Genomic DNA, 12,828 nt, shown 5'->3' on the forward strand with positions numbered 1-12,828 from the left:
TTGTTTTAGCTCATTTATTAAAAAACATTTGTGATGAACGTGATGATCGTGTGTGTTCAATCTGGCACATATTATCAGTAAAAAACAAACAAAAGAAACATTTAAGTGTAACTTTGCTGTTGAACACTTTGAGTCGATACTAACGCACAAAAAAACTAACGTACTGTATATGTGTAATATGTAATACCTGTAGTGTACATGTGTAATGTGTTATACCTAAAAATAAAACAAAATGTCACTTGATGAAATGTAATGCAGTGAGAAAGAACAAACTACATACCAACATGTATTTTCGTGGTAAATTTTTATTATAAAAGCCATATTCTGCACCATCGCTTACAGGCAAATGTTCAGAAATGGGATTATTTCGATATAAGCCGTTATTATTAAGAATAACATTTAATAACGAGGTATTTTATTACTGGCTACACTATGGGCCAAATCAAGCTATCAAAAAAAAAACAGCACTTTTTCCTCAACAAATGTTTATTAAATAATAATTATAATGTGTAAAGCAATGATAGTAGGTAGTATCACAGTGAGGAATACTGTCCACTGACATTTTTAAAATATCAATAACTCGTACTGTCAATAAATGCAGATTGGAATACACATAACATTCATATAGATATCAATATATTTACAGTATTTACAGTCACAGACAAATTAACAGAAGTAAGCTAATAATAGAAGCACGATACAGAGGCTTTGGCAAAAAAAAATAAAAAAGAGTGCATACATTTTGCTAAACGTGACATTTACACATGAAGTAAACATGATTATACACGGAGAGAGAGTACAAAAACAAGCAAGATTAAAAAAATCCAGTGCAATGTCAGGTTTTTGTTGGTTTCTGTCCGTGGATGAATAGCAGCCTGTCGCCCTTCGTCGTCCTCCTCCTCCTCTTCTTCCTCCTCCGTTGAGTTTGTGGGAATAAAATGTCCTGAGCAGAGCGGGGAACTCGCTCTGTCCTCTGCTGGCTGCTCCGGCTTCGTCTACATGACTTTAGAATATCTGGATTTTAATTAAATGTTGCACGAACACCTTCTTCTTAATCATTTGAGTTACTGTGGCATGTGCACTCTGATTTCATCGTTTCGAAACAGAAACTGTGGCAGCAGTGACAGCATTTACTGAAACACTGTTGACGTGTGCTTTTGTGCGCCGACCGGCTGCAAAACATCGGCGCAATTTTCCAAATTTATTTGGTTAAACTGATCACAAATTGGAAATCCAAATGGTTACTTTCTCGTCTGAAACAAATTTAAACTTAATGAAAGCTTTTTTAAGGCTTAAAAAAACGCTTTTTGGCAAGTAAAGGATGATAAACATGGATGTTTTAACATTGGTGACAGGCAATGCTAAGCACACAACATGACGTGATGTGGAAGCATCCTAGTTCAGGTAGAGAATAAGGTGAATAAAAATGAACTAAGTCTGGCAGTCTGAGGCGTCTTAAAAAGGCCAGAAGATAAACCCCAGATAACAACATGACTTTTCATCTATTTGTTTTTATCCAACCAACAGTTTAGTTTTCTGGAGTGTAATGAAGGTTTCAGCCTCACAGGGTCGCTGGTGCGTCTGTAGACGGTAGAAAGGGAAGTTTTATCCAAAATAAAAAGTTAATGAACAACGCTCTCATCTTCATGCCACAGTAACCCGTTTAAAATGAGATTAAGGCGGTTCTGTTGATGTGAACGTAGCCGGAGCTCAGTGACTGTCTGTGTTCACCAGCAGAGTTTGATTTGTAGAAAAGATCCCCCTGATGTGGAGCTGATTGAAAGTCACAGTTTAACCTGTAGGTGTCCCCATCCCTGTCCCCAAACATACCACACCTCGGGGTCCTGAGTGAGTCTGTTAGTTGGCAGTGGTGACCAGCATGCCAACAGGAAGTGCGGGGCCTCTGTTTTGGCCCTTGGGCAGGGCCACTTTGTTGAGGTCTCGGGTCTCGGCGGGCCACGACGACGTCCTCTTGGTGGTCATGTGCCGCCGGGCATGTTTGGTCAAGTGGTCGCTGCGCATGAAGCGCCGGTCGCACACGTTGCAGACAAACTTCTTCTCGCCGGTGTGCGTCCGGCGGTGGCGGGAAAGCTCGTCGGAGCGGGCAAACTTTTTGTCGCAGCCCTCCCAGTGACAGCTGAACGGTTTCTCACCTGCAGAGGAAGAAGACGGGACGGTTAGTTTTTATCTTTTTAATTTGGAGTTATGTTGAAGCCTTAGTTTTTAAATTATTTTTATCCCTGGTGTTTATTTTAATTACTTTTATTTATTGATTTTTTACATTTTATTGTAATTTTTAGTCTGTATTTATTGTTGTTTATTTCTGTTTTCTTATTTTATTTTATTGGGCTGCAAGTTTGCATGAAAGGTGCTATGTAAATAAATAAATTTGAGTAATGTACAAACAAAACAACAAACCTACTTTATCACTAAATAATAATCATGTTTAAGTTATTGTTTTACAGTTAAAGTTGATTTAATTATTCAGATAATTTTATTGTTTTAGTAAGAAGCTCTTAGGTCACAAAGTTAACATGCAAACAAGGAGGTGGAGGATATTATTGTTATTATTTTTCCTTAATTAGTTTTGGTTAATCTGGCTCAGAATGTAGGAACAAATTCTCACCCAATAAAGAAGTTTATCTGAAAGAAATCCCCAAAATGACATTTGGAGAGACATGGTTTTCACCAGATGTGAACAGGAAATGATTTCAGGTTATTTTGTCCTCTCACCTGTGTGTGTGCGCAGGTGAGCCTTCAGGTGGGAGCTCTTGAAGTAGGTTTTCTTGCAGCCGGGGAAGTTGCAGACGTAATTTCGTCTACGGGAGAAGTCGGCCTGCGAGGCGCCGCCGCTTGCTCCCGTCGGCATGTAAACGGGTGCCGGGGCCAGTGGGAGGAGCTTGGTGTTGCCGAGGGTCATGACAGTCTGCGGGCCCTGCGACGTCTGGGAGACGGTCGCCTGGGGGACCACGAACATCACGGTCCCCTGCGGCATGGCGGAGCCCACCAGCAGAGGCTGGGCGAAGCTGGAAGGAGACTGGGGCAGGATGGGCTTGGGCCCCCCCTGAGTCTGCACCTGAACCGGAGCCTGGACGAAGGCGGAGATCATCCCCGTTCGGCTGCTCACCGGGAAAACCTGGCAGAGCACCGGCGAGGAGGAGACCGGAGTGGAAGAGGAGCAGGAAGACAGCGGGGGGGAGGAGTGAGGAGGAGACGCTGAGGAGGGAGGAGAGGACGGGCAGTCAGCTACGTCCTTCTCCTCTGGAAGAGTCTCTGGAGTTCCCGGCTGAGGAGGCGTGAAGGTTTCTGTCGGCTGGGTGGCGGGTGGAGGAATGCTGAGGCTGTCGGCAGTGTGACGGATGACGCTGGTGACCATCGCTCTGCCGGGCGGAGCCACACAGGACGACTCTGTCTGAGGTGGAAGTGTTGAGGTGTCTGAGGTGAAGGAGGAGGGCGGAAGGAGGCAGGTGTAGGAGTCACTGAGGAGGAAGGCGGGGCCGGCGCTGAGGACAGGGCGGGGTAAGACTGGCCTGGAGGCGGGGCTCATGGCTGTGGTGGTGGTGGTGATGGTGGTGAGGACAGCGGCGGTGGAGGCTTCGGCGAAACTCGGACTGTGAGGTGGAGTCATACACTGACGGAGGTAACAGAGAAGATTATCAATGATTCATAGATTATTCTGATTAATCAATTAATCAGTCAACAGAAATGTTGTTATTGTTTGAGAAAAATGCCAAAAATTAGTTTTTCATTTGATTTGATGATTTGACTTTTCACTATTAATTTAAAGACGGCACAATTAATCAAGCAATTATTTGATTATGAAAATAATAACTTATTTGTTTTGAATAAATTATATTTCACTTTATGATTTATATAATTATTATTAGTAATAATAGTAACAATAGCTGCCACATTATCACAATGTAAAATTATTACAATCACTGTAAATATTTATTTATTTTATCTAACAAAACATCACTTTGCAATTTTGCAATTAAATAAAAATCAGACAATATAATAAACATGCAATATTTTAAATAACAGATAATGTAAATAATGTTTTACTTATTACTGTATTAACTACGAATTATGATATAATGATATTATTATACAACCAATAGTCATTTAAAAGCCAAAAGCCTGTTTATGATTTAATAAAGGTAGATTTATTAAATGTTTCTCACCAGTGAGGACAGAGCGATCAGGTCTTTGGGAGTGTCCCCCCCCTCCGGGTGGAGATGGATGGAGTCACAGGAGTCGGAGGTGGGGGTCAGTGGGCGGGGCTTGTGCGACCTTTGACCCCAGAAGCTCATGCTGACGAGGGCCTCGGCGGCCTCCAGGTCGTGGTACTCGATGCACGACTTCAGCTCCATGGTCGTCACCGTCCGGCCGTCCATGCGGTCAACCTGAGGATGACCAGGAAGTAAAAAGATGATTAAATTATTTTGTATTTAAAGTACAATCTTTGCGGGATCAAACACAACAACAACAACACCAGCACTGATATTGTATGAAATTGCAAGGGAAGTCAATATTGGCACCATTTTGTTTCCTTACAACTCACGTGTTTCCTACATGGACATTTTAGACTTTTGGAAAAGTTTCCGGTTGCAGGTTTTATTTAATTAACGAGGTGAGGTCAGAAATCTGTGATGGTTTTAAAACGTTAAATATATCCTGCTGGTACAACATGAGGTCATCACTAACACTATAATCTCTCACAAAGGATTATACTATACATCCGTAAACAATCCCGCTAACAAACTGAACTGAACTGCCTTTATCTGTTTCACAGCAGCTCTAAAATATAAATTGGGATGGGATCCCAAATGTGTTTTGCCTGACGATTCTGTCTCTGATTTTGTGTCCAGAAAGTTAATGAAGTAAACAACAACACGTCTTCTTCTTCCTTTCACAGCAACTTTACATATGAGTTGGGATTCCAAATGTCTGAGTCCCCAGAAAATCAGTTTAGACTTGCCAGCAAACAAACAGCAGCAGCAGGGATGCAAAATGTTGCCTGAGTTGGGGATCCCAAATTACAAGTTACATATGGGTTGGGATCCCAAATGGCTTCCTAGACATAAAAATGCGTTGATGCTCTGCAAACGTAATTGAATAATTTATAAGTTCTTTTGTGTCCATAAAAAAGTTTGACTTAGTTGTCTTGTTGACATTTACTGTAACAACTTCACAACTGCACATCAGCTAGCAAGTTAATATGAACAGCTAACATGAACAGCCAACACTATTAAATGCAAATTTGGGACTCCAAATGTGTTCTGCTGAGTCCCCACATTATTTCTGGTACTTATTTAACGAAAATAAAAATATTGTTTTGTGTCCAGAAAGTTTGATAGCTAAAGATGTGAACAAGTGTCTTGTTCTTCCTTTCACAGCAACTTTAAATATTAGTTGGGATCCCAAATGGCTTTCAAGACATGAATCAGACTGGCTCCCAGTTAAGGGACTGTTCCTTCTCAAATGAAAATATGTTGATGCTACATAATATTTTTTAATTTTATGTCCAGTAAAGTTTAGACAGCAAACTAACAGCAGCAGCAGGGATGCTAAATGTTGACGGAGTTGGGATCGGCTGAGTCCCCACATGATTTCTGGTACTTCTCTAATAAAAATAAAAATGTTCTTTTGTCTCCTGAAAGTTTGATAGCTAATCACATAATCACCTTCTTTCTTTCAAAGCAACTTTAAATATGAGTTGGGATCCCAAATGGCTCTCTGGACATGAGTCAGACTGGCTCCCAGTTAAGGGACTGTTCCTTCTCAAATGAAAATATGTTGATGCTACATAATTTCTTTAAATTTTACGTCCAGAAATAAGTTTAGACAGCAACAACAAACAACAGCAGCAGGGATGCAAAATGTTGACTGACTCGTCCTTTTACTGCAACGACTTCATAAGTGGACATCAGCTGTTCCTCAAACCAGCAATCTATTTTTCTTTCTTTCTTTCTTTTTCTTCCTTTGGGAACGAAAGCGCACACCACCCATCTAATTGCCAATGATGTCACTGTTTTCCTACTTCCTGTTGAGCTGCACTACCACAATAAAATAATAATAATAAAAGTATGAGGTTAAAATATGAGTAAATGTGGGGGTGGACAAAGGGGGCTCCTGCGATAAGTTGGCTGGCATCTGGCGAATGCTCTGCTGCACGTACAGGAAGGGCGGAGGGAGGGCGAGCGAGGGGCGAGAGACCTAGATATATAGATAGAGAGAGAGAGAGAGAGAGAGAGAGGGGCCCCTCTGCAGCGTCTCGCTCAGCGCCGGACCTGAACGGGAACCTCCCCTGCACCCAGAATAGATGACGGGAGGTGGCGTGCCAGATATTACACCCCCCCCCTCACCATCACCATCACCAAACAAGCCCCGCCCCCACCGCCTCCCTCATTTGCATGCACCGACTCACCCCAAAGAGAAAGAGAGAGAGAGAGAGAGAGAGAGAGAGAGAGAGAGAGAGAGAGAGAGGAAGCCTCAAACAGGAAGTACAGTTGGAGAAAACAAATCTGTTGCAACAATCGTGCACCAGCGCTGAAATTTCCCACGCACAAGATCACACAAACACATCACAGCACAGCACATAATGAGATTACAGCATCATCATCAACACTTCTATTATTATTAATGTGTAATTAAATTATCTAAATTATTAATAGAACATCTGTTTAACTGAATCAGCCCAGTCAGACAGGATTTATTGATTTGATTTTGATTTTTTAATATTATTATTTGTCTGATTTTACAGTGTTTGTGTTGTTGTTTCCTCTGCTGTCTCTTTGTTGTGCAGCTTCTGCTGCCTTCAGGTGAACAAAACCGAGCCTCAGTCTGATTAATCGATCAGTTTCATTGACAATTGACATTGACTGGTTACTCAAATGTTAATTTGCTGTTTTTTTTATGATATTAAACTGAATATTTTGGGGTTTGAACATTTGACATTTTCACTTTTTTATACACCAAAATTAATTAGTTGGCATATTAATTTACAACAGAATAAAAAATATTGATGTAATTATTTTAACAACTTTCTTTTTCCTTCTATATTATTATTAATTTAACATTTTGTGCATGTTTGACTGATAATATTTGAATTTTCATTGACAATTGCTGTTTTTTTAATGATATTAAACTGAATATTTGGGGGTTGGAACAGACAAAACATGCACTCAACTTTCTTTTATCTACTATCTTATTATTGCTTTAACATTTTGTGCATGTTAGACTGATTTTTATCATTTATTACCACATGATATTTTTATATTTTAACATCACGATTTATCAATTAAATCATGCAGAGTGAGAGAAATCATTAGCTGCACTTTATACAGCTAAATTAATTATATTCACCAAAATCTTATATATTAATTTACAACAGAATAAAACATATTGATGCAGTTATTGTTATGGCTTCACTCAACTTTCTTTTATCTACTATATTATTAATAATTTAACAATTTGTGCATGTTTGACTGATAATATTTGAATTTTCATTGACAACTGACATTGACTGGTTACTCAAATGTTAATTAGCTGTATTTTAGGCTTTTTGGGGGGTTGGACAGACAAAACATGCACACTTTATACACCAAAATTAATTAGTTGGCATATTAATTAACAACAGAATAAGATATATTGATGCAGTTATTGTTACAACTTTCTTTTATCTTCTATATTATTATTAATTTAACATTTTGTGCATGTCTGACTGATAATATTTGAATTTTCATTGACAATTGACAGGTTACTCAAATGTTTATTTTTTATGGTATTAAATTGAATATTTTAGGGTTTGAACAGACAAAACATGCACATTTTATACACCCAAATTAATTAGCTGTCATATTAATTTACAACAGAATAAGAGATATTGATGCAGTTATTGTATCAATATCTCTTTTATCTACTTTATCATTATTAATTTTACATTTTGTGCATGTTTGACAGATAATAATATGATATTTTGACATTTTAACATCATGCAGAGTGAGAGAAATCATAAGCTGCAGTTCATAAAATAATAATAATTATATATAATAATAATCTCCTCCTGATCATCTCAGGAAACAACAAAGACAACTAGATTCTACTAATAAACAATAGAAAACAACTTGATGCCTATGAGGCAGAGATGCATTGCAGTGATGCAACTGTTGTTGAACACACAGCAACACTTAGCCAGTCACTGGGTTCAGTCTGACCTCAGGTAAACCAGCAGACACACAAAACACAACTATAAAACACGAGCTGACCGGAAGCAGGCTGTGCAGCAGCTGCAGGAGGAGCTCACCTCAAACCCAGCTGTTATGCATGTGCAGATAAAACTGCTCAGGTGTAATAATAATAATAATAATTATAATAATAATAATAACATGCATACAACTTGTTTATAATGAGAGATATATAAGAGTTTTCAGGTGATGGATGAGAGGAGGAATCACCTGAGACCATGTGGTTATGCATGTGCAGGTAAAAAGGCTCAGGTGTAATAATAACACACCTCAAGTGCAACTTTGTTTACATTTTATTTATAACATCTACCCTACCTATTTTACAAGTGCAATCACCTCTGTTTACATTACATCTATTTTTATATTAACCTGTTATATGTTTTACCTGCCTCGTTTAGTCTTTAGTCAAGTATTTGTTTTAAAGCACTGACCAGAAGTGACAACATGTGAATCTCGTTGCATTTAATACAATGACAACAAAGCTTTCTATTCTATTCTCTATTCTAACATGCAACAACTTGTTTATAATGAGATATATATAAGGCAGTTTTCAGGTGATGAAGGAGAGGAGGACTCACCTGAGACCAGTTGTTATGCAGGTAAAAAGGCTCAGGTGTAATAATAATACACCTCAAGTGCAACTTTGAACCCTACCTCCTATTTTACAAGTGCAGTTACCTCTGTTTACATTACATCTATTTTTATATTTTATACTTCTAGTGTAACACTTCTTCTCGTTTATATTTATTTATTACATCTACTTTACCTGTTTTATTTGCTTTATAACTGGACTCACCTGAGACCAGCTGTTATGCATGTGCAGGTAAAACGGCTCAGGTGTAATAATAATAATAATAATAATAATAATAACAACAATAATGATAATAATAATAATAATAATAATAATAATAATAATAATAATAATAATAACAACATTTGTTTATAATGAGATATATATAAGAGAGAGTTCTCAGGTGATGGAGGAAAGGACTCACCTGAGACCAGCTGTTATGCAGGTAAAACAGCTCAGGTGTAATAATAATAATAATAATAATAACATGCAACAACTTGTTTATAATGAGAGAGAGTGTCCAGGTGCTGTAGGAGACGAGGACTCACCTGGCAGCAGTGCTCCTGCAGGAGCGTGAGGAGCAGATAGAGTTGCAGCAGCAGGTAGAGGACATAAAGCGGAGACAGGAGACAGTAGCGGAGTGTGAGCAGTCAGTCAATAATCAGCCTCTCTGCTCTGCCAGCAGACTGGCTGCAGCTGAGTGGAGCCAGCACACACACACACACACACACACACACACACACACACAGAAACAAACCTCACAGCAGTCTGGCGGGTGGTAACGAGCAGCCAATCAGAGGCAAAGGTGTAGCGGGCCGCAGCCAATCAGAGGCCGAGGCGGTGCGTGGTCGCTACGTGGCCGGGCTGTGATTGGTCGGCAGCGGGGTGCGTGTCTGTCGGGGGGCGTGGCCTCGGAGTCAGCGGTGTCACAGTAAACCCGATGAACCCAAAGCGCGCTCGAAGTGGGGGAAAGGTTGGGAAGCAGACGAGGAGAGGCGCGAGAGAGAGGAGGCGCGAGGCGGGACCGCGACACCCCCCCGGCCGCGGGGACGCGCACGACAGACATGTAGTAGTGAACAACTGAAAATATAACATATATAAATATATATTTTATATATATATATATATATATATATATATATATATATATATATATAATATTCAACTGATACCATATAAATATATATATATAAAATATATATAAAAAATATATATATAATACAACAGATACCATATAATATAAAATATATATATATATATAATATAATACAACTGCAGATATACCATATATACAATATATATATATTATATAGATATATAATTTATATCTATATATAAAACAACTAATAGCATATCAAATATATATATATAATACAACTAATGCCATATATACAATATATATATATATAAAAATACAATATCAAATACAACTGATACCATATAAAATATATATATATAATACAATATCAAATACAACTGTAGATACCATATAGAAATATATATATATATATAAAATATACAACTAATACCATATATACATGTAGAAATATATATTTTTATATATAAAATACAACTAATACCATATATACATGTAGAAAAATATAAAATACAATATAAAATACAACTACAGATACCATATAAAATATATATATAAAGTATATATATATAATACAACTAATACCATATATACATGTATAAAAATATAAAATACAACTGCAGATACCATGTAGAAATATATATTTATAATACAACTGATACCATATACATGTACAAAAATATAAAATACAATATAAAATACAACTGTAGATACCATATACATGTACAAAAATACAAAATACAACTGCAGATACCATATACATGTACAAAAATATAAAATACAAAATAAAATACAACTGGAGATACTACATGTAGAAAAATATAAAATACAATACAAAATACAACTGCAGATACCATGTACATGTACAAAGTCATGTAGAAAGTCATTCACTAAGTCATAGATTTACAAGAAAAAAAGTTGTATTATGAGAATAAAGTCATAATATGATAAAGTAGTAATTTTACGTGTTATTTTAGAGGGGAAATAGAGCAGTAGAGCATCTTGTGAAGTTATTCTTTAGTTTAGGTTTCACAAATAACCAAAAACGTCCTCTTTTGGCACATCAGCACCACATTATCATCAGTATCAGGACTTTGAAAAGATTGTGCAAGAAACTGCATTTATTCTGAAGAAAGAATCATATGGACCTGATGGGGAAATGGACTCTTTTGTGGAGGAGGAAATTACTTTTTTTCTCATAAAGTTGTGACTTTATTCTCGAAATATTACGATTTTGTTTTTCTTAATAGTATGACTTTTTTCTCATTAAATTACAACTTTTTTTCTCATAATATTATGACTTCATTTTCGAAATCTACATTGTTTTTCTCCCTGAATTCGGCCCTAATACTCCGTCGTACTTTCCCAATGTAAGTCTATGGGGGAAAAGTATTTTTGGGTCCAATGGCATCACGCGATGGACACGGAAGTTGTAGTATCGCCGTTTGGCCACTACGAAAATTCGGATCAACGACCGGCGCTCTTCCTGGGGGCTTGGAGGGAACCAGGGAGACGCTAACGTCCTGTCGGACTACGAAAATACGCCTGGAGCTCGCTATATAGGACATTAAATAAGACTGCAGAAACTACTGTTTCGCCTGCTTGTTAGCTTCAATGCAAACTGAGTGTTTTTGTTTCTTTTAGAAGCAGCATGCTTCATGTCGGCTGCAGCAGATAAAAGTCCACAGGATTTTTTTTCTTTTGGGGGGGGGTTACGTTGATTCTGGGTATTATATATCAACTCAGACGTGTGCATCTTAAATACTGTTAAAGAAAGAAACAAAGAAGAGACAAAGGCAGAAACATCAGCTCAGGTCCTGCAGCTCAGAGGCCCTCAACATATTTCCTTATTGTCTTCTTCCTGTACCATTTTCCTTTCTGCTCTCACCTCCTCCTCCTCCTCCTCCTCCTCCTCTTCCTCCTCACCCCCTCCCCACCGGGCCGATGAACCCGGGGACTCCTATGCGTCGAGGTTGTAAACAGCCTCTCCAGTAAAGAATTCCAGGGCGGGGCTAGAAGGCAGCCGGAGCACCCCCCCACCCTCCCATTCCCTCACTTACTCGTGCACACGCCGGCCCAGCACCGGTTCCTTTGTTGTGGCTGCATGTTAACCCGTTAAGCTGCGGCGAGGGGCTGGAGGTCGAGCCGCCACCGCCACCACCACCACCACCACCACCACCATCATCACCATCACCATCACCATCACCATCACCATCATTGTGACATGAACAAACAGGCGAGGAGGGGTGAGGAAGGTGGTGGTGGAGGTGATGGAGGGCTGTGGTGATACGTCATCCTGTCTGAGATAGAGGCAGACAAAGAGCTTGGTTCATTCCCCAACGCCGTTCTGTGATGTGATGCTTCATCTATCAGGTTTAGATTCAGAAAAGTCCTCACACAGCCGGGCTCACATCGGCCTCACATCACCCCCTCGCCTCAAAACACCTCATGGCAGCGGCGGCGGTGGCGGTGGCGGCGGCGGCGGCGGCGGCGGCGGCGGCCTGGCGTGCACGGCGTACAGCGTGTACACAAACCAACAGCCTCATTGCTCAAAGTGAATTAGCTCAATATGCTGCCGGTATAGCAGAGAGTAAACTCTCAGAGAGAGAAAACTGGGACAAAAGCAGGAATCTGGCAGCAGGCAGGGGTGACGTGAGTTCATTTTCATTTTCAAGTTCAGCGAGGTTGTGAAATAAAAAAAAAAGGGAAAAGGAAAACACACACACAGGCGGTCCGTCCATAAAAAAAAAAAAAACGGTTTCCAGGCAGAAAACACTCCCAGACTTGTGCAGGAGGAAAAAGACGGAGCTCAGCCAGCTGTTTGCAGGATGAAGTCAGAGCGAGGAACCGGCAGCAGACTCTGATCACTAACTAAACTCATTATGTTGCACTGCATTGTGGGGGAAAGAAAA

At 39.2% G+C, this 12,828-nt stretch overlaps 1 protein-coding gene and 1 long non-coding RNA gene across 2 annotated transcripts; one reads left to right on the forward strand and one right to left on the reverse strand.

The window, feature by feature from the left end:
• Nucleotides 1-287: 287 nt before the first annotated feature.
• Nucleotides 288-9,584, reverse strand: klf11a (Kruppel-like factor 11a). Its single transcript, XM_037749927.1, has 4 exons — nucleotides 9,369-9,584; nucleotides 4,185-4,406; nucleotides 2,734-3,631; nucleotides 288-2,153 (listed from the first exon to the last, which is right to left on the reverse strand). The coding sequence occupies exons 2-4, from the start codon at nucleotides 4,395-4,397 to the stop codon at nucleotides 1,858-1,860; spliced, it is 1,407 nt and encodes a 468-aa protein (XP_037605855.1). The 5' UTR covers nucleotides 4,398-4,406; nucleotides 9,369-9,584; the 3' UTR covers nucleotides 288-1,857.
• On the forward strand, nucleotides 3,505-5,050 carry LOC119476566. The gene is made up of 3 exons (XR_005204039.1): nucleotides 3,505-3,640; nucleotides 4,188-4,423; nucleotides 4,919-5,050. It is a non-coding gene; the product is annotated as an uncharacterized LOC119476566 (long non-coding RNA).
• Nucleotides 9,585-12,828: the final 3,244 nt, after the last annotated feature.

This window comes from Sebastes umbrosus, chromosome 18 (assembly GCF_015220745.1).
Source record: "Sebastes umbrosus isolate fSebUmb1 chromosome 18, fSebUmb1.pri, whole genome shotgun sequence".
NCBI classification, from domain to species: domain Eukaryota; kingdom Metazoa; phylum Chordata; class Actinopteri; order Perciformes; family Sebastidae; genus Sebastes; species Sebastes umbrosus.

Coding starts and splice junctions, on each gene's coding strand:
- klf11a (XM_037749927.1), bottom strand. CDS start 4,397: ATGGACGGCCGGACGGTGACGACCATGGAGCTGAAGTCGTGCATCGAG. Junction 3,632..4,184: donor TGATCGCTCTGTCCTCACTG/GTGAGAAACATT, acceptor TACCTCCGTCAG/TGTATGACTCCACCTCACAG. Junction 2,154..2,733: donor TCACCTGCGCACACACACAG/GTGAGAGGACAA, acceptor CTTCCTCTGCAG/GTGAGAAACCGTTCAGCTGT.